The sequence below is a fragment of the Sciurus carolinensis genome, chromosome 10, assembly GCF_902686445.1.
Source record: "Sciurus carolinensis chromosome 10, mSciCar1.2, whole genome shotgun sequence".
NCBI classification, from domain to species: domain Eukaryota; kingdom Metazoa; phylum Chordata; class Mammalia; order Rodentia; family Sciuridae; genus Sciurus; species Sciurus carolinensis.
The window spans coordinates 11,228,703-11,251,926 of record NC_062222.1 but is presented as its reverse complement, the minus strand read 5'-3'; the positions used below and the strand labels follow the sequence as shown (position 1 = coordinate 11,251,926).

Sequence of the window (23,224 nt, the reverse complement as noted above, 5' to 3'; positions counted from 1 at the left end):
AGATGGAGGGTGGTGGGCACTTAGAAACCTCTCTACAGGGTGCATGACTGAGTGTGTCAGTGTGTCACAAAGGCAACAGGGACACCCACAGCTGGCTCACCGGGAAGTGTCCACTCAAGGGATACTGTGACTGCATCAACTCCTCTAGTGCTATCAGCAGGGAAGATACCGTTAGAGCAACTCAATTCCGTCTGCTTTCAAGACACATATCTGCTTCATTATATTAACAGAGGGTACTTTGAACTATGACCAAAAAACTAGCAATAGGATGTATGTTCCCTCTGTTAGACAAATCCCTCCAAACCACATTATCTAAATTGATTTGAACATGATATCAGAAAACAAACAATAATCATTTCTAACTTTTCCATTCAGCAACAAGAATTGTCAATATAAAGATATGTTTATTAAATACTAAAAGCATTAAACATTTCAATTAAATTTAATCTAAAAATGCTAAGAAAATGTGTGTAGAATTTTAGAAAAAGGGATCTATTCAAATCCTTCAAATAATGTCAAACATCATGCCTTCAGAGCTTGATTTTCCAAAAAAAGGTGTATTAGGATAACAGCACATGATCTTACCCAGGGGACTTGCCAATACACCAGGCCCTCTTTGACAAACAAAACCCGATTGCTTCATTAGTATGTTGACATCAAGGTTGGAGAATGAATAAATTTTTAATGTGCTCTGACCACATATTGACAAATATTTTAGGGAATGAAAATGTAACATATATTTCTCTCCATGTAAAAAAAAAATACTGAAAAATTTTCAGGAATACTTCATCCTGCACTAAAATACAGAAATTCTGATTTGTTCCAGAAAATTTTGAAAATAGCATCTTTTACATTGACAATAAAGAAATACCCTTGAAACATCTTCTGAAGAAAAACCACTCAATTATATCTTACTTTAATCACCTCAAAGGACAATTTCATTAAAGCTAGACAAACACCAGTATTTTGTATCACTGAAATCCTAACTAGATACTGTTATGTTCCTTTAAAGAACAAATATTTCCTCTGTTTTTTTTGTTTTTTGTTTTTTTTTTTTTTTAACATTATGAGCTGAAATTATTTACCGACATCTAGACACACTTACATTTCAAGTTGCTCCTTCAAAACAACATAAGAAAATTTTGGCAGTTACTTTCCAGTGAGGCTGAAATCAGCATTAATTTTCAAAGCAGAAGGCATGAAAAATACTTTAATGGGATTGGTCATCCCTGCAAACACAGGGACATTTTACCTACAGAGACCTATTTAGGACAAACAGCATTATTATCTCTCAATATTTACTTCAAGTCTTCACAAAATGCACAACCTCATCTTTATACGAAAACCAAGCATAAATTCCAGCAAGGTAAGATAAATGTACAAAAATGCATAACACTTTCATTTTAGAAACATATACCCATGTATCTAATTTACTAAACACTAACAACTTGATTAATCAGGCTTAAAGTTCCAAAATAACTTACCCACAACCTTAAAGAAATAAGCAATAAAAATAAGTGAAAAAATATTCTGGGTTATTAAATGAAATATCTATCACAGTCTATACAAGCTTATTTCCAAAAAAGTCACATAGCACACAGGATTTAGAAACAGTGTGCTAATATACAGCTATTTATTAAATTTACTCAGTGATCTTATTCTCCCTGATATAATTCAGTTATTTCTGTGTCAAAGCAAACAGTAGATTAAAAGCAGGAAGTTCAGGCTCTTGGAGATTCAGATACACAAAGCTGAACACAGAGGATGCAGAAAACACACCCCCACAGTAAAAGCAGATTTGGAACCTCAAGACTCCAGGTTGGAGTAACCCTGGAGTAGGGCTACCAGATAAAATACAGGGTGCCAGAATCAACTGAATTCAGATAAACAGTGAAAATTTGTTACTGTACATACGCCCCATGCAATATTTGAATGTTATGTATTTATTTTCTTTTGTTAAATCTCGCAATCCTGTCCTTAGGGCACCTGCCTCGGGAAACCAGGGTTGACATGCCAGGAGAGCAAGAAAAATCTGCTGTGCTTTTTAATCATTTTGTAGGATAAGTCTAAGTAATAAGTCTTCTACATATTTCCAACCAAAGCAATTTAAAATTAAGGTGGTACAATCCAAAAGGTAATAAAGAAATAAAATTGTTATCCAGTATATAGATTTATATTTCATGACTAATTGCCTAATCATCACATGCAAACATAATCCTAATTACTTTTAAATTATTTATATATATTAAGATTAAATTTTAACCCTGGTTTTTGAGTGAAATCTGTTTTTGTGAGATAGATATATTATAAATAAAGCATTCCTTTTACTTTGCATAATAAACAATTTTACCTTACCTATTCTTAAACATACTTTAATTTTAGTTATATCCTGGACTCATTAAACCACTTCCTTCTCCCCTTTCAATTAAATCTCTCATCAGATAATAAGAGATTTGAGAAATGATGGGCAGCAAAACAAATAGTCACAAAACATTTATAAATGTTAAATTGTTGAAATAAGATTATACCATGCTGGTTAAAGATTAAAACTCATCTTAGTTATATTCTCATTAAGGCCAAGATTTAGATCCCTAAATGGTTATAATACTTTCCATAAGCTTAAACTTTGTTCAACTAGAGTTCATTTTAATTATCACAAATATTAAACTTCATACAAAGTATAAATGTTGTGTTGATGGGTATGTTAGCACAACCTGTAATCCCAGTATCTCAGGAGGTTGGAGCAGGAGGATCACAGGTTCAAAGTTAGCCTTAGTAACTTAGTGAGGCCCTAAGCAACCTAGTGAGTTCCTGTCTCAAAATAAAAAAATAAAAAGGGCTGGGGATGTGGCTGGGGATGTAGTTAAGTGCCCTTGAGTTCAATCCCTGGTACCCATCTCCAAAAAGCAAAATGTTGGGTTATATATTTACTTATCTATGCAAGTTTTCACAAAATTCAAGAAAAAGTTAAAAACTAAAATCAATTTTTGTGTGACCAGGAAAGGATTCTGGTTAAACAATATTGATAATGTGTATTTATACAAAAAAATCTATATTATTAAACTATGACAAATGTACAAATCTATCTGCTTCTTTCATAGTAACTTTCCTGCAAAAAAATCAAAATCTTATAATGTTATTTGAAAAAGAATCAGCATCCAATAACACCCATTAGTTACTATATTGCCATAAAAAAAGAACAAATATCTATGAAAAAAATATGAATAGGTAATGCAATATTGGTGATTAATAATACCATATGCTTAAAAACAGGTACATGCAAAACTCAGAAATCTGAATTCAGATAAAGTTCCTCCAGCCCTAGTTATCCAGTGCCATCAACAACCTCTGGCTCCTAACCCATGTCCACAATAGCTCCTCGTCACATTCATGTCCAAGGTGACCTTACACTTACTTTCTGTTTATGTTTGTAAATTATAAGCTAAAGGCAATTGAAAAGAAACAGATTAGTGAATTAGCATCCATGATGTGAAACACCAGGTTTAAGGATTTGCAAAAGAGAAAGCAATGTAGCAGAAAAAAATAAACGAAAGAGCTAGTATAGTTCAGGTCAGAACAAAAAAACAAGAGAATCAACAAAGTTTGAAAGACAATGAAATCCAGGGAAGAGTACGGAGGACTGGAAATGATGAGGGTTTTTTTTTGCTTTTTGGCCGTTGGAGACTACTGTGATTACATGATTTACCAGAATCTGGCAGATACCTGGGAGACTTGCTCAGAAAGGAAAGAAATGCACCCTATCTTTTTCAGGATACTTCCTTTACTGACTCACTATCTGCTGGTGTTCACGTGGCTCCAGACACAGTTCTGGACACAGGACTCTTAATTGAATGTGCATGGACACTACTCTAAAAAAATTTTACAATCCTGTGGCCAAATCATGTTTTACAGAATATTTTATTTTTATTTTTAAAATTTCTTTTAGTTGTCAATGGATCTTTATTTTACTTATTTATATGTGGTGCTGAAAATCGAACCCAGTGCCTCATGCGTGCTAAGCAAGTACTCTACCACTGAGCCACGACCCCAATTCCCGACAGACTATTTTAAAGTCAGCAATTTTATATAAGCATCTGTAAAATATTGGAGAAAGAATGTAGGTATCTTTTTTCCTGGGGAAGACTTCTCTTAAAAGGTAAACTGGGTCGCATCTCCGTTGATCATGGGAGGTGCAGATAGGGAAAGCAGTGGCTTTGAAATGGGAACGCTCATTCCAGAAGCAGAACAGAACATGCAAGCACACAAGACCTGGAGAAATAGGATGCACTGATAAACTCACAGGTGACTAAAGGACATGAAGCAGAAAAGATAGGCACGGCCAAATACAAGAGGCTCTAAAAGCCAGTATAGATATGAACGGCACTGAGGCTGTGACAGAGAGCCTCTGAAAAATTTTAAAGACAGTGTCTTAGAGAAATGCTTGAAATATTGACAGGACAATCTACATGGAAAATTAGAGGGGTCCACACTGATTTCACTGTGCTAGGCAGAAATGGCTGGGTTTGAGGATCAAAAAAAACATACCTGTGCCTCCTCACCCATCCACCCATCCCAGCAGAGAACCCAGTACTTATACTTAACATGTTTGAAAACAGTCTGCTCTCCATCCATCACTCCGAATCTTCAAAATGTAACAGAATATTCTGTAGTTAAAAAGACTGCCTGGTTGTTGTGTGGCTAACTTAATTCTAGGAATATTTGTGAAGGGAAAAATGTAATGAAATGAGCTGCTCCAAAGATGATTCTATCCCCCCAACGAAAGCCTCAGGTAACGTCAGCAGCAATAAAAACTAGGAGTCTACAGAAGAGCACTGGATATTTTCCCCATAACTTTTAACGAAGAAAAAATAAGGCAGATAATGATCACAGACTAATATTAAATTCACTTTATAACTGCGAGACTGAGCATTTTTTTCTCTTACGAAAGATTGCTTCTGGGTTTATTCTTTCATGGAAAGATACAAGGAAATCTTACCCTATGAAGTTCTGGTCTATAACTCAGAATTAGTGAAGATGTATGGACTATTTTAATTACAACATTTCAGATAACGTATTTTTAAGTGATTAAAGTGAGTACATGCATTTGATCAAATCTTTCCTATGCAAAAGTAACCCCTGCTATGTCTCAGTCTACTAGGGTTTTCAGTTATCTTCTTCCCTCCTTTCCACTTCTCACTTCCCAAACTCTTAGTTCAAGAAAAGAACACTAGCTTGCTTTCAAATAAAAAAAAAAAAAAAATCAGACACAATTTGTCATCTTCCTTCTTCTATCTCTGCAATGCACTTCCAAACATGTTCCTAATTGGCTATCAGTGCTCTGCTCAAGTTGACTCCCTGCCAGCACATGATCTCCATTACTATTATTGTTGTTGATGCAATCTTCTTTCAGTCACCCAGTTTCAGGACTAGAGAACTATCCCTGATAATTATTTTATTTACTATTCGTTCCTGGCTTTATATTGCTTTCTTACTTTTCTTCTCTCTTTCTCTCTGTCTTCGTTTAAATTTCTCTAATAGTAATCTCTTTGTTCTCCTTCTGCATCAGCAACATTCTTGTCCAGGTCTTGTTACCATGAAGCCTGATAGCTGCAATCACACTCTCATTACTAACTCCTAAACACACCCACCAACAACACACCTTACTGGGCTCCTCCTGACTAATGAGTATTCAATCTCTTAAGCCTGAGATTCTAGTAGTAAGTTGATTACAAACAAGCACTTGAGAATTAGATGGTGTCAAATAAAAGGTTCAGCTCTTCATCATTAGCAATGAGACCGTGGGGTGAGTCACCTGACACTTATTCTTAGTTCTATTATCTCTAAGTCAAGTACAGCAAGAATACATACTTCATAAGATATAGATGGATTCATCTCTGAAACATGCAGAAAATAGTACCAGGTTTATAAATTTTCAGTAGCTGCAAGCTACTATTTCCATTAGTAATATTATTCAAAACATGTCTTCATTTACCCAAAAAATAACTTTCAAACCTCAACTTCACTACACCTTTGGCTTTGTCTTATAGATATGGCAACCCAGAATATTTACTCCTATGATTGTCTTTTTGCCTCCAATTCTGCCCTTTTGTTCCTGCAATTCCCGACAGCTAGAATGGACTTTGTGTCTAGCAGTTCAATATCATACAGATATTGCCTGTATATTGGCACAAAAGTGAGCTTTACATTTTTTCCTTGATTACAATATAGGAAACTTTCCCAAAGATAATAAAAAAGTATTTTATCCTAATAAAGTAAATATTCTGTTCCTCTGATGAGATACTTAAAATAATGCAGAATTGTTGAAAACCAGTGCATTTCATGAAGAGAGGAAATGCTTAATTGCACTTGACCATAATGATTTCCCTATTTAGTAAATGCTAAAACAATTAAAACTCTTTTCAAATTTTCATTTCGTCCATAGTTGAAGATAGTATTATTAAATGCAGAAAGTTTTACTATTTTAAAAAATACAATTTTTTTCAATGTAAAAAAAGAAAAGAGAATATTATGATTCTCGAAAAGAAATTGGGCACTGGAAATTTTTGTTAGCTTTTTGTTATTCAGACAAAACAGGATATATATGCAAACTTGATGTAGAAGGTGAAAGACAGAAAACATCTAGAATCATAAAATCATGAGAATTACGCAGACAGCCCAATGAATAAACCATAAGCAGAAAGTAAAGTCTAGCCAGTTTCGTAGGTGATTTTCAAATGGGGTTGTGGCACCATTTGATAGTTCTGTCTGATTTTGAAAAGCAAAGATACAAAAATATAGAGAATAAGACTGGTTAAGATAATCAGATGTATTAGGTAACAAGATTTTAGTGAAGAAAGATGGGGACAAGAGCATGTCTCGGCTTTTATGTGTTCAAATACTGCTCTGTGGTACACACAGATCTCTTTGATGTATCTTACAGAAATAAACAATTTTCCAAATGAACAGTCTCTTTTCATTGACTCGGGTGATTTTAGGGCATCTTAGTCTCTAACTCAGGGATATTAGAAACCTTAGGGGTAACAGTATCCTGTCCATGGAGAGGACACTAATTACACTAATGGGCAAGTATGGTTGTCAAAATAAAGGCGAATCAAAATTGTCTATACACATTGATTTGTATCACTGTGACAATTTTTTGACTTGGAAAAATATAAATCATGCTTTTCTACAATCATCAGATATAACATGTTACTTTCTAGACTGAAATAAAAATGTGGTCTCAAAAATAAGTATTCATTGTCAGATTACTCTGTTTCTTGTGCATAATCAAGTATCCTCATTCATTGTAAACAAACACAAAATATAAGAAAAATAATGTCTATGAAATTTTAAAACTTATAATCATGCTCTGTGACTAACATTATCATAAAATGAATGAAGTTTAATCTTTGCTGTGCATTATACATTTGGTTCTGTTCCACTGAATTAACGGATAAAGAGGAAAAATAGGGATACTGTACTTTTGAAATATGTCATGTGAAAGAATATATTTACTGCAGATGCAAAATAGTGATACATTGAGGAAAGAACACTTAGAGTCTGATTTTTCTCTGGGAGTAAGAGAACATAATTAGTTCTATTTAAGCCCAGCATTTTAATTTTGTCCATACTCAGGCTGATGTCATTGTTCCAATTTTAACTGAATATATAGTTGCCTTCAACATTTAATAAGTGCTTCCTTTGGGCCAGGCACTCACTGCTTTAAATATGTTAAATAATTTATTCTCCACAATGAGCTTTTGAGGATCTATGTCACCGACAGGAGAACAAGTTATAGGAAGGCTAAAGAGATGACAGAGGTTGCACACCATAGCTAGGAACTGGCTGGATCAGTGTTTGAACCCTGTCAGCCAGCCCCCACCTGAGCTCTGAAAGTGCAACCTCACTTCTCTGACATGAGAATGTGTCCAAAGATCACTCTTATAAATATATAGGCTGAGAGGCCAGAGAAAGTAAATGCATGCTTTAGGGACAAGATAAAAAATGATATATTCTATTATTAAAAGTTCAAAGTTATAAGAAAGTCAAATGGATGTACTTAGTGATGCCTGGGAAAATATCTTACTGCTCTGACAAGAGTGAGACTAGAGCATTTTTTGCGAGTTTACTAATGATATCACAATCTAACCAGGTGACTTGCTTATGCTTCATGTCCTTTGAAAAAGGAAGTTGAAAACTTCACTAGTCCAAATATGCCCATCTACACAAGGTCAGTTTATTCCTTAAAAAAATATGCCAAAAAAGGTTGGTAGTTTGCATGAGGCTTGGGGGAAAAAGAGGGAGACAGAGTCATAACAATGCTCTGGTGCATTTGTAGGATGACACAGAACAGGTGACACTGGCCGGATCGGATCTGAGCCTTCAATCTGTGCAGTAGCACCAGTTCTCTTACAGTGAGTGGGGCGGCACGCGGCTCACGTGATCACAAGTAAGTGCATCTAGTTCTCTTACGTTAAATGTTCCCCTTGAGAACTCTCAGGAGAAACCCAGCTTATTTAGTTATTATATTTGTATTTTAAATTGTTATTGATCTTCTTATTTACACATCAGTCTGTGGTGAGTTCATGAGCCATAATTATTTTCCTATATACCAGACCCTGGGAACATTATACCATGTGAGAACATTTCTATAATGTAGTTGTAGTCCAAACAAAACTGACGACCACAGAAACTGGAATACAGCGGTGCTCAACAATATGATTTATTGAACGTGCGTCACACTGTTCTTGTCAGTAGCTTGGGAAGACCTGCCTGAAGCACTGTTTGTAAGAATTTCTTGTTTGTTTGTTTTTTCACAGTTTTAAAATGTGGAGCACCTTCACGATAAAAAAATAGTACTAAAAGTAATAGGGCCTGTTGATATTTTCAATTGAAATTAGAAAAGAAAGTAAGTTAAATGTGAAGAACTTGAAAACATTAGGGGAAAAAAAAGACATAGATTTAAACATCTAAACAATATCATGTGCCCTCATTGAAAGGGAAGGTGATCTCCCTCCATATTAGATATGTCGGCACACTTCCAATAAGCATTTGAAAACATAATTCTCATGAAGAATTACTGCACAGTGAACAATTTAAATTATCAAAGATGATGTTACTGAATCTCAAACTCGATTTTAACTGTGAGAGATGGAAATTAAATTATTCAATGTTAGGCCTTTCCTAAAAATAATTCTAAGGCAAGTACCAATTTTTAAAAATCAATAGAAGAAAGAGACCAAGGGGAGGGAGGAGGAGAGGGAAAGAATTACAAGGCAATGACATTGACCAAATCATATTCTCATGTTGTATGCATGTATGAATAAGTAATACAAATCCAATCATCATGTACAACTGCGATGCACCAATAGAAACATTCACTCCCACTCCAAACTATGAACTTTAAAAGGCATTTCTATGTTGTCAACTATTAGATATTCCTCTTGCCTGCACAAAACTAAGTATATTTATAATTATATACTTACATATAATTACATAAAATATTTTTATGTCTGATTCCAAAAATTTTTACCATAGACTGAGTTTCCTAAGTCTTAAGCCATAATCCTTAATTGACAAGAACTGTCCCTTTATAACGATTTATGAAATTGGTATTTTTTTACACCTCTTTATCTCTTTAAATTTATAAACTTTGCACTCAGTAGATTGCTGCTATTGTTGTTATTAAGTGTAGCTTTCATGTTTAGCTAATACAATTCCTAGTATATTTTCATTTCATTTTATTTAAGCACATGATCAATTCAAGCTTCCTTGTTACCAAGATAAGGCAACATTTTAATTGACTCTCTGAAACATCAACCCAAAATATGATGATCATATGTGATGTAGACCATCTGCCTACTCTATCAGTAGCAAGGAAGGTGCATCATGCTTAGGTTTAAGGGCACCAGGCAGTGCGGCTGGAACAGTAATAATGGCTGTCTCATTTTTATTTAATTGTGCTCCATTTCACACTGCCACCATGGATTTTTCTTAAAATTCAGCAAAGGATAAAATAATACCAAAAGTGGAAAATTCTCATGTTAAGAGAAATAAGGCAACTCAATAAAGAAAATACTTAATATTTGACAAAGCAAGGTATTTTAAGTATCCACTCATCTGCCTTCATTTTATAAAACATTATTTTATAGAAGTGACATCTTAAGCCTTCAAGTTCAGATGCATGTATTCCTAGACTAACAGACACAATCTGTTAGTCACTGCACATGTGTACAACTGACATCTGCATACTCAGCTTTTACATACTACACAACTCCCCAAATCTTTTTTCTAGAACTTTGATTTCTTAGTTTTTTGTTCCTGTACATTTTGTCCTCTGGTGCAATTCAATGAGAGAGGTGGGGGGAATGCAGGTTTTAAGAAACCAAGAGTTTTTGCTTCTTCAAATGTCTAAAGAAATAAGAAGTCATCCATGGGGAGAAAAAGAGAAGAAATAGACATAATCAGAGCTTTCTCAATTGCCTCCTCGCCTTTATCTTCTAGTCAATGGAGCCTCTTCCTTCCTTTGCCAGACTCAGCCTGAGAAAAGCATTTTGTGGGAAAAGCAACATCAAAGGGCTAGAAAGTGTTATTCCACCAAATCACAGCTGGCATATGCATGCATTTGGAGTTTGCAAAGCTTTCTAGATAAAATGTTTCCTATCCCTCAGGAGCAAATACCAGTGTCAGGGTCAGACACTCCCCATTCCCTGCAACCTCCGGCTTCCATGGGCTAAGTAGATACTTAAAGACAGATTAACTGATCACTATCTTATCTCTGCCACCATTTGTTTAAATACTTAACATTTATTATGCCATCTCTTCCCTTTTCTTCTCAATTCACAGTTCCTCAATCCCTTTAAACTGTCTTCAGATACCTGATTTTCCAAAATGTTAATCTCTTTACTTAAAATCTCCTTGAAGTATCAAGGTCATAATTTGTCACAATTCTCTTATCTGGGCTCAAAGAAATTTGAAAAACAGACATCTCAATATTTCTACTCTTTTTTAATAACCTGATAGGTTAACGTATTGAAATATTTTTTTCTATAAAAATTACTGAATTAACAGCAGGTTATGTTTCAATCACTAAGAAAGACATAATGAAAAGTATCAAGCACTACTGATAGACAAAACCTGAAGATAGCTTCAAAGATATCAAAGGAAATCAATCAGGTCCACAGAGGTGACATACTAACTAAATTGTCTTTTTAGCTCACACACTGGAACATATTAGGCCCTGTGGATATTTTTCCCAATACTATCACAGAGATAACTTGCTATTAAATTTTAGTAAACTAGAGCACACTCCATTATTTCCTTCAGTCCAATAATATAAAGTTTAAAATACAGACAAACAAATGATCAGTTAGTGACCAGAACAGCACTAACTGGAAGTAGGCAGAGTGGACTTCTTGAGATACCTATAATGTTTCAGCTACTGGACACAGTCCTTAGAATGCTTCAGTCACTGATTACACAGGTGTTCTCATTTTGTGACAATTTCTTGAGTTTTATACCCTTATGGTTTTTGTAGTTTGCTATGTGTATTTGATATATTCATTAAAACGTTTTAAAATAGAAAAAATTGCAAAGATTGCTTGCTATCTTTAACACAGAATTAATCAAGAATCAAATAAATTACTTATAAATAACATTTTTGAGAAATTTATGAAAATTTGAACAAAAACTAGACAGTTAATGAGAGTAAAAAACTTGATCTTTAAAGAAGGAATATTGTAGTTGTGTTCAAAATAAACTTTAATAAGCACATTCTGAAATATTAATAGATTAAGCAATAGGATAGCTGGATTTGCTTTAAAACATCTTCATAAACAGTCTACTATGTTAGTATTTGGATAAAACAATTTGCCCAAGAGTTGATGGAAAGCATAGACGTATGCTAGGCTCTGCTTTGTACAGCTTAAACTTTCCAACATTTAAAACAATGTTTAAAAAAACAACTTTGTAGATCTCTATACATTCTATATTTTCTGTCCTTAATGACCATAGCTCTTATTAAAATAGAGATAAATCAAGAGTAGAGACAGAGCTACCAATATATGACCTCCAATGTAATCATCTAATGCATGATTCTTAAATAAGATAAATCTCAGAATTATAAAAATTAGAATTTTATACCACTTTTTCAGGCTGAACTCCAGATTTTTCCTATGTTTTCGAAGGGCATAATAGAAGGCAACTACCCAACCATTATATGAACTCTCATATTTAGGTACCTATTCCTACAACCATTTAGATTAAACCTTATGAAACATTTTAGTTTACATACATCATCAGGTGTATATCATCATGATAACTTTATCATATCTACTTTTCCTGATACCATCCTTGATAGAAAACTTTATGATGTGCTGCACTTTTGGAAATGAACTGCCAATGAAACATTTAATCTGATATGAGAGAAGGGCCCCCACTATTCTACCAATTACCTTCTCCAGGGTGCATCAAAATTTAATTCAGAATGCATACATTTGTAAAAAATCTAACTTACATACTACTTTCATGATTAGGTGTTTTCAAAAGACATTTATTTGAAAATTATGACAAAAACATTTATAAATATGCTTTTATGGAATAAAGTAGCATCTAATTTTCAGCTTACAGTTATTCATTTGCATATGAGCCTTAAAAAACTCAATAAACTACAGTCCAGTTTCCAGTTTATGTAAATATATGATAACTATCCAACACAGGCAAGACTGCAGTGTGTAAGATTCTAGTTAATGCCAACCTTCAGACGGGGAAAAGCCCTACTCAGGACAACATTTTTCCTAGCCGTTCAAAATAATGTATTCCTTGTAATCCATAGCCCAGGAACGAGAAATCTATTTCTTCTCCAGTGTCATGGTTAATTTACAAGCACTTAACACTATGAACTGGTCCTCAAAAAATGCAATCCAGACCTTAAAAATAAAGGAACAGAGAAAATGGATTGTATCCCATACAAGTTTCTCATCAAGCACTGTATTGTCATGTTAATAGCTCCTGGTGACAAAGTAACCATTAGTTAAATAAGTTTATTCTGTCTAACATAATCACATTATGTTTTCCACTAGTAATTGATGGTGATAATTAAAAAATAAATAATAATTTCATAATGTTTTGTGTGGGATGTATATGTGTGTAAATGTATTCATACAACTGAAGCTTGAAACTAGACCATAGGAAATATATTTATTTGTTGAGCTTAGTGACTTAAAGTTATCATAGATAATTCGACTCTTGTATATTTAGAACTTTATAAAACTTAAGGTCAAATATTAGTTCCTCTATTCATATAGCTAAGAAACTATCTCTAAAGAAAGAATACAACCAAGTGCCCTATTTAATGTATGTAATATATGTGTACAATGTCATGTAATGGGTAATTATAGAATAAGACGGAGACCTCTGATTTTTATCTGCAAAGTTTCTAGCTTACAATTCATTTCTATCCATGTAGTAATTATATTCTGAGATTTAGTGTTTTTAAATCTCCTACACTCTCCCCATCTAAACTGACAGGTCAAACTTCTCAGTGATTAGGAAGTTTCATTAGGCCTTAGTATAAAACTTCAAAGATATTTTTTCTCTAGATGACTAAAAATGACTCACCTTGTACTGACTTTCATCTTCACACAGTAATATTATTTAATACTAAACAAAGAATCTCACAGTTCAAAACAGTTTCTAAGCTCTGTTATCTAAATGATGCTCATTCCTATGAAGAAGGATCTCGGACGACGCAAACTCATCCAAAAAAAAAAAAAATTCTAGAACATTGAGAATTAAATAATGTTTAATGATATTTGTTAGGCAATTTAATTTTTATTTTCCAGGCTTATTTACAATATCTTTAAAACTTAACACATTTAAATTTGGACTCATAAATCTTCTGTAGGATGACCAGGAAAAAATTCCCAAGTAGATATTCCTTCTCAGTGAATAAAGCTATTTATATTTTAATTGTTATTCTTCTTTTTTTAGGCTCCTATGATGGAAAAATGCTTACATGTGTTTACTTCCAATGTACAAAATAAGAAAGAGAATGGAAATGATCTGTAATATAAATGAGGTATATAAAAATATTAATATGTTAAGTGTTAACTCAATAAAATGAAAATTATTCATGAAACAAACTGCTTTAAATAATAAAGACTCATACTAAAGTACTGTAAATATAAAATAAAAATATAAGTAGCTTTAATCTACTGTTATCTCTATATCTTAAGTGATGATATTCTATTTAATTATCTGTGAACTCAAAAATATAAATAATTGCTTCATGGGAATTAAGTAAAGAAAAAAGTGAAATAGAACATATACCTGTTAGCTTCATATAAAGGTGAAAGATGAGAGCTAATGTATGAAATTGCTGATAAATAAAATATGTAAAAGAAAAATGATCTCACAGACTAGGTAAGAAAGGAAATTAAAATCTAAGAAAGTTAAGAAATCTGAACAAATTGACACCTGCATATGATATAAATACATTTTCAGAACAAAAAAAAAAAGTTTAAAATCTCAAGGTATTGAAAATCTACATTGTATTTTAAGTACTCTCATTAGGTGCATATCAATATTTGAATTAGTTTAAATTCTAATTTTGTTTATAAAAACCTGTAGGTACTAGTTAGAGAATACAACTAATTTAAAAATTATTTAAAATTTTTTGAAAGCAAAGAAATTTTGCTTGAAGCTTTCAGAAATCATGATGTGTGCATGTGTGCACAGTGTGTGTGCAGGAATAAATGAAGAGGGTGGTATTAGAGAAAAATCAGGTATTTTAAAAATGCCCATTCTTCTATTTTTCATCACATAATTATTTGGCATTTATAATATGCATAGCTGGATAATGAGTCTAAATGTGCCAAGGAAGTAATCGTATCAGGGAAAAACACATTAGAGCAGAAGCAGAATTTAGCAAACTTAATAATTTGTGAGAAAGTACTAGCAAAATATATTTCATAATAAATAATGGTCATGTAAGTCTCATTTTTAGAATATGAAGGTCTGAGTAAGCCACAGGTCACATTTTCAAAATAAGGTCAATTTAATTTGTTGTCTTATTAAAATGATGCTTTAAATATCACAGAGTATTATAAATTAGTATGTTGCCAAAATAAACTAGGAAACTGTTATTCAGCAAAGAAACAGAAATTTCTTGAATGCTAATTAGTTCTAAGTTCTCCAAAAGCACAAATTTTAAGTGACATGAGATAAGTCACAGGAACAACATCTTAACAAGTAAAAGCAAACTGCCCACAGAAATGGACAGATGTAAAATGAAAATCACCATTTCCTACCTGCATCTCAGAAGGATTTTTATAGCTATTACTTTGTATGGTGTTAGTTGAGCTAGATCATTACACAACAATTACGGAAGAAAAACAAAATAATATTATAATATCTCACTTATCTAGTGCTGTGCAGGGGTAGGAGGGGGTGTCCAGGCAACTGCTTGTATTGGTTAACTGGAATAATGATATGAACTGTGAACAGATTATCACTTTTCAAAGACGTAAATAGAATATGATTCAGAGAACACTGAATTCTGACAGTAGAAATGTAGAGAATAGGAATAGGGTTGGGTTTTTCACTGGTCCCTAGTTATCATTTGCCTCATTCTCGCAGGATTGAAGTAAGTAAACTCTCCTGATTGTGACAGACTTCTTCCCAACCCTAAATAAAAATGTCAAGAGGGAAGTAGAAAGACTGTGTGATTCTAAGACCAGAGATCTGTCAAAAGAAATAGGCTGAAAATGCAATAAAGTTGGAGTCACAAGTGTAGATGTGTATGAAGAAAAGTGAGAGAACAAGAAGACCCTCTTGAAACACCAGATGACAAATAAGTACAAAACTTGAGGGAAAGTGGACAGAAATTAGCCTATCAGTAGAAAAAAAAAAAAAATCCTAAAAAGCATGTCCATTTGTTTAGTGACTTATGGGTCTACAGGAGAGACACGTTAAAAAGGCCTGAAATGAAGGTGCTTCTTGGTGGACTTTCACACGGGGTGGTCACACTGTATCATGGTATTATAGGAATGGACCTCCCCAAAGGTAGTACTACTGGGGATACATAAATATTAAGTCACTATCAATAAGAGAAGCCACTTCACCGTGAATTCCATACATGCTCTTAGCACACTATTGAGTTCCAGGCATTATGGAAACTCCCAGAAGACTGAGATGGTGAAGAGATTGGAGGAAAAGTCTCTGCACACAGCATGTTCGACAATTCCAAACAGCCAAAAGCCTGAACTGTTCATAGGTATTACATAGATAGGTGCCTGGAAGAGCTTTCCCAAAATGAGGTCTACTGAAGAGTAATATTGTCAGCAATATTTTAAATACAATGTTTCAAAAATTTGACTTCTCTTGCACAACAGGAGCAAGTTATAAAATTTCAAACTTGATCACAAGTTGGCAAAAATAAAGTTAGACAGAGAGCCAGTCATGTTTTGTTGCACATGAATTAGTCTAAATCTTGCATATGATGAAGGTAGGATGGATGGTGAAATTTTTCACTAAATGGTTGCCTGTAATCCTATGATTCTAGAAAGTTCCAAGATCAGATACCAATGTAATTTTTCACTTTACTCAATATAATTAATTATTGTATGACAATGTAAACAAATAAAAACTTTTCACAAATATAATTTGGATGTAATTTCATTGGTTATCTCATGATAAACTTGACCATCAAGGAATTGACTATTTTATTGTTAAGAAGTCAACAAGTTTCCAAGTAACACGTCTTTATGCATTTATTACTGCATTGTTTGGGCCAGCTGGAACTGAACATATTCATTCAGTGACAATAATTTTAAGATGTGACCTTCAAAGTGTAAGGGCAGAATCAAGAATGATAAAAAAATTATTTTTGAGTATTACCATAATTACTGGGATTTTTCAAAATTACATAAACTACATTGGTTTTTATCAATCACATTCCTCAACTTTACCCATTTTTCTATTTCTCACTGACTGAGATTATCCAAATAGTTTATGTATAAGGCACTGTGGTCATTTGAAAGACTAAATTATTTTAAATGAGATATTAGTAATATTAAACAAATCCTTAAAAACAGAATGATTTTAAAACTCCAGAGAACATTTTTTTCATTTAAAAACTATTGTTTAAAGTTGGAAAGCAATTACTAATTTTAATTAAAAGTTAAAATTGTGTTTTAATATTTTTTATTAGTTTAGTAAAAAAGGTGAAGTTAACTAAAACTAACATTTTCAGGTAAATTGAACAATGTTTAGAATATATGGCTATATTCTATATATTTAAATTAACTTTCTCAATCTTTCTGTGTCTTCTTTTCCAATGAAAATAAAAAATGAAGCTCATGACGAACTCAGGAATTATTGACAGATAAGTTTAAAATTAAGAGTAATTTTAAACGTTTCATTTGATTAAGTGAATCTTGCCTACTCTTCATGGAAAAGGAAACAACTGTATTTAGGCATCTGGATAAACATAAAGTACATTTTTTAAGTGTGACTACACCTAATTTTGTCTAAGACTTGGCTTCTTGTAGATTTTAACTTTAACAGAGGTATAGAAACTGAAAGTTACTTGTATAGACAATGATCTCAGTTATATTTTTAACCATATCACCATTTCCTTGTCATCTTCTTATAAGTGATGGTGGCAGTCTTATTAGGCATTTTAGAGCTTTACAAAAATAACTGCATATACAGGTACTTTCCTGAACATCAAAATGTATATTATGTTCATTATAAAACGAAATACATGTTTAGCAAAAGAAAAACAGCAACCTCAATAATTAAACATTCTGATTAAAAGCAAGTAATTAGTGTCAATTTTTAGCTTCCTTAATTACATAAGGGACGTGCTTTTTAATTTAGAATATGAGAATATTTTCACTCCTGATGATAAATGACACAAGTATTAAAACCTATCACCATACGAATCAGGGGTGAAAAGTGATCAGGAATAGTATGGTATATAGTGTGTAATATTAGATTATCTAATTAGATTAAGATCCAATGTATGCCTATTAAGTTGGAACTAAGATGTAATTTTATATATAATTGTATGAGTCCAAGGTGATAGTATAAAAAAAAAAAGAGAAATATTTACATGATTAAGGTTGTATGAAGAACTAAGGATAATATTAATACAAACGTTTTTCTGCTAATTTTCCATTCAGGTCATAGTTTAACCCAAACCCTTAATTTTGAGCAGTATAAGCCAGCTAAAATGTGTGAAAAAATATATGTATATATACACATAACTATATATTTGAAAACTAATTTATTCTGAAATGTATGTCTGAACAATATGCAAACAAATCTAAATTTATCTGACAAAATAATAAATTCATTTCTAGAATAATATATTTATTTCTAGAAACACATATATGCTAAGAAATTTCATAATCTCTGAAATAATATTTCTAAATGAAAATACTAGTTTCTTAAGATGTAGAGAAATCTGCATTAAAATAAATGCAGAATTTTTACTTAATATACATTGTTACTGTGATTATTAAAATTTTAAAAAAATCAGTAGAGTAAATTCATTTGTAGATATTTAAAATTGTTTGTATGTGTAAGTGAAAATTAAGATTGGTACTCACTAAGATCAAAGAGTGGCAAGCTGATATTCTACTATATTTGAAGTAGATTTACCAGATAACAGAAAGCAAATACTTGTGTTTTTAAAAACTACAAATTTTGATTCTTCTGAATCAAGTACCCTTTCTGTTTTTGCCTCAAGATGACTGATTGTTTCTATACTATGAATTCTGCAGTGAAACAATAGTGAAATATGTTGGCAAAAATTTAGAAAAGTTGTATTTTCAATAACAAAATTTTAATTTCAGAATTCAATTTGAGGGACAAGGACTACACTACAGTCTTCACCTATTAAATCTGATTTTAGGCTACTTTAGTTCACTTTAATATATATGAACGTGTAAATTTCAGATTACATCTTCGACTTCTCAATACTTTATGTATTTGTGCTCTTCTCATACAATATAACTTGTAAAGTTATACAATATAACTTTTAACAAATAAAGCTAAACAACTATCAAAGCTTTATAGGATGACACAACCTTTAGGTTCAGAAGTGTTACATCATGCTGGAGTAATGGTGCTCTAAATAATTCTAAAAGCCAAACACAGTCTTCCATGTAGTGCATATGACCACTATTGCCACCACATTCCATGCATCTGAAGACCCACATGTTCAATCCTACGGCACCTGTCTCTTCTCGTTACCAATCTAGACCAGCAGCCATAGCCTCCTGCATTCAATCTGTGCCTTTCACCTTGTACATTTGTTAGGGCTCAACTCTATATTCCAGTTTCTCCTTTCCTTTAAGTTTCTAAAAAAGAAAAATGTCTTCCTTCCTATTTCATCAGTTATAAAAGACACAATACATCTATAATTTGTGTTATCTTTTGCCTCTAGCTCATGGCTCCATGAATTTTTTTTTTAATGATACTAGAAGATGAAAGAAACCATGTAAAAGGATTTCCAATGCATGATAAAAGTCATCTTTTGATTGAATTGGTGTGAGTTTCATCTTTATTAATTAATGTTTATACAGTATGACCAAGACATTGAATAATCAGTAGTATTTATCTATGAACTAAAAGGAAAGTATTTTTACACAGCAGAGAATAATGGGAAAAGTTCATTCCCAAGATCCTCAAAGGAAACATACTACAGAATCTCAGATCATTTTTCTTGTCCATAATGGTTGTATGAAATAATCCACTTAAGAGTATATGGTCCCGATATTGAACGAGCTGAGTGCAATTAGCAGCTTCTGCGTGTTAGAAGAAGCTACTGTTCTCAATAAATCAGGACTATCGAGGTCCTGACATTCTTCCATCAGAGAGGGCCTCTGGTTCTGATCAGACTCGACTGCACACCGAGATACTCTCAAATCATTTTGAATGAAATGACACCTGCACGACTCTCTGGATTTGGCTTCATGTGTTTTCCCTTACTAGGGTGAAAGGATGACTGGTAGAAAAGACTAACATCGGTAAGGAGATGAAGATCAAGAGAGGACTTGTTCCACCATAATTTAACCCTTCAAAACACAGCAATCAAGCAAGCAAGACACATCCTACAGAAACATGAGGAACATTTGAAAAATGCTTTCATCAAACGCACAAGTTGTGCTTTACTATGGTCAACAATGACACCCTGACACAGGGACCTATCTTCCTGTTAAGTCTGTTCCTTTTTCCATACTAAAGTGCTGACTGTATGCAACTTTTATCTTCATTTCTAAATGCAACTTGAGTCCCATTTTGATCAAGAGCAATGATGAACTTTATTTCCTCAAAGGGAATACTTTTATACAGCCTTTTGTGTGATACTTACTCAAATACGGTGGTTTATAAGGCGCTCGTGTGTTAGACAGCAGTCCATCCAGCTCCTTCCTCTCCAGAGTGCTGTGGAGGGCCTTCTCTTTGCCAAAGGTGGAGAAGGACCGCTCAGCCGAAGGTTGGGCTTCTGGAGTTTCAAACACCTCGGTGTCTGGAACAGAGTCCATGCCGGGAACATGCAGGTTGCTGCGGTAATCGGCAGCCTGGCGTCCATCAGAAGGGACAAAAGAAGGCATCCAGCACCGATCTGAGTGGCCCAGGGCTTTACATTCTTCGGTGCAGTTGGAGAAGAGATCCATACCTGTAAGCAAAAATAGAAAAGAAAACAGAAAAAAAAAGAAGAAGAAGAAGAAAGAAAGAAACTACATGTGTAGCCTTCAGTAACAGGACCAGTTAGTTACTTGGTGTTTAAGTAAAGATACAGGTAGCATCAGGAGTGATGGGTGAGGGTATCTTAGCAAATACTTTTGGTCTTAAATTGATAGGAACCAAAAGTCTCCTTCTATCAGTTTGTTCATCATTTTTAAAAGACAAGTGATCTGCAAATATAAAGGGCAAGACTTATGGCAAAGATACGTCTGAGAAAGATGTTTATAAACTACTGGGAGCGGGTGGAAATGTTTGCTCTAAATTATTCAAAGAACCAGGAAATGGTAAGGAAAAAAAGAATGCATACTTTTTTTTGAAAATCTCTTGTGAAGTTCATACAGAGGGGGAAAAATGCAGGTGTGAAGGCTTCACAATCCATAAACCCTAATATGATGAATCTGCTGATTTTTTTTTCATAAAGACAAAAAAATGGAAGAAACATGCTAAACTTTAGCAATGATATTTAGATTATAGACTCTAGACAAGAAACAGAAATTCAACAGAAATATGGCATACACATTGATAAACCAGTAAATATCAAATAAAAACAAGAGTACATGGGCAGCTAAAAGCACGTTTTCTGAGATTCCAAGCGAATGATTTCCTAAAGGTATTTCTCATTGGCACTCTGGTAATCCATATTACTACAAATCACTTATTATTTACCGCCTTAGACAAACCCAGAACAAATGGCTGTAATTAGTGAAACCAAGGTAACCAAATGCAGAGTGAACCAGCTGCAGATACTATTGACAATTACCTTATTACTTGTCCTCTGTTGTAAATACTTGTCCCAGTCAACACAAAACTACTAACTAATCCTATAATAGCAAGATTTCTAAAGACAACTTCAGATTTCATTGTCTTCCTCAGATTGACAAGACTATTAATTAACTGATTGTGATCAAGAAAGCTCATTCAGGTTCTTAAGTAAGGTATAAGAATTTTTGAGTACTACAGAAAACTATTTGATATTCATTTTGATATATATCACTACAAAGAAAAGCACATGAACAAAAATAGTATTTTAATGTTTTTCTAAGCATAGTAACGTATTTACCAAATATGTTTTAAAACGAGATTAATTTGAAATAACCAAAGTATGATTTATCTCTACGGAAGAAACTCTTCAGCAAATGCCAAGTAAGGAAAAACTGGCATATTTTTAGCCAACAGAAAAATATTTATTTAATGAACATACTTATTACTTCTATAAGTGTAACAAACAATTTGAGCCCTTAAGCAAGTATTAGTTTTCAAACTCCTGGCAGTATTCACTTATATATTGATTTGTGTATGTTTGTTAGTATGCATTAAGATTTTTCAAGCATAAAAAATGTTTTCAAAATTCTATTTTTTTTTTTTTTTTTTTTTTTTTTTTTTTTTTTTCGGTGCTGGGGATTGAACCCAGGGCCTTGTGCATGCAAGGCAAGCACTCTACCAACTGAGCTAGATCCCCAGCCCCTCAAAATTCTAAAAAAAAAATTCTAGCTTATCTACAAGTATTTTAGAGTTAAGAACAGTTAATTACATATTTTTTAAAGAAATAACACCAAGTCTTTTATCATATATTAATCTCACTATCTAATGACTTCTTTGTTTTAAATTAAACTGGGTATAATGCCTCGTCTGACTTTGATTATAACGTTCCATTGATAATTGTCATGCATAAGTCTGGAAATAAATTACTGATCAGCGAACTGTTGAGGAATGAAAACGTGAGCTGAAGCTGGTATTAAGGAATATAACTGAGAACACATGTAAGACATGTAAATATTCCACTAGACACTGAAGAGAAGCTCAGTTATTTATCCTAGTTCTACAAGAAGATATGTAGAAAGAAAAAGGAAAGGGAAGGAGAATGTCTCTGATATTCAAGAACATAGTATATAAGCAGAGACCCAGAGAAGAGATTTTTATTTTGACACCCTGCTATAAATGCTGCCTCTTTAATGGTGTGATGCAGAAAAAAGGCTTTTTCCCCCATAAAAGAAACTATCATTAAGAGTAAAATTATTATGAGAAATGAATTATTTTCAAAATAAATTTAAGACACTAAATTTGAAGAGTTGATGGAATTATATTCAAACTTAAGATGAAATTGTTTAATTAGATCTGGTAAAGTTAGATCCTAATGCAAAATCTGCAAGTAATACAATTTTTCTTCACGTGATTGATATATATATCATTTTAAAATTTCCAAATAAGACCATACAAAATCTTTTCACTTCTTTTTCTGCAACCATGGTCAATTACTCTTCTAATTGTGAATATTGCAATATCGCACAGAATTTTTTAAAAAGTGATTATGTTCACATAAAGATGTTGCTTTATGATATCAAAAAGTACTTTTGGTGGAAATTATTTTTGTGGGTCGTTTACACTCAATTATGCTCATTTTTTTCCTCTTTCAAACCTGTGGTTTTCTGTCTGTCTTAACTATTAGAGGCTGATTAAATTCCCTTAGATG

At 32.9% G+C, this 23,224-nt stretch overlaps 1 protein-coding gene across 2 annotated transcripts in view; it reads right to left on the bottom strand.

Annotated features, from left to right (window-relative positions):
* Positions 1–23,224, bottom strand: part of Pcdh10 (protocadherin 10) — a 56,866-nt gene that overhangs the window by 22,740 nt on the left and 10,902 nt on the right. For both annotated transcript variants that reach the window (XM_047567520.1, XM_047567521.1), the window contains exon 4: positions 20,381–20,686. In XM_047567520.1, the coding sequence (XP_047423476.1) occupies positions 20,381–20,686 (306 nt within the window). The remainder of the gene's footprint in view (positions 1–20,380; positions 20,687–23,224) is intronic.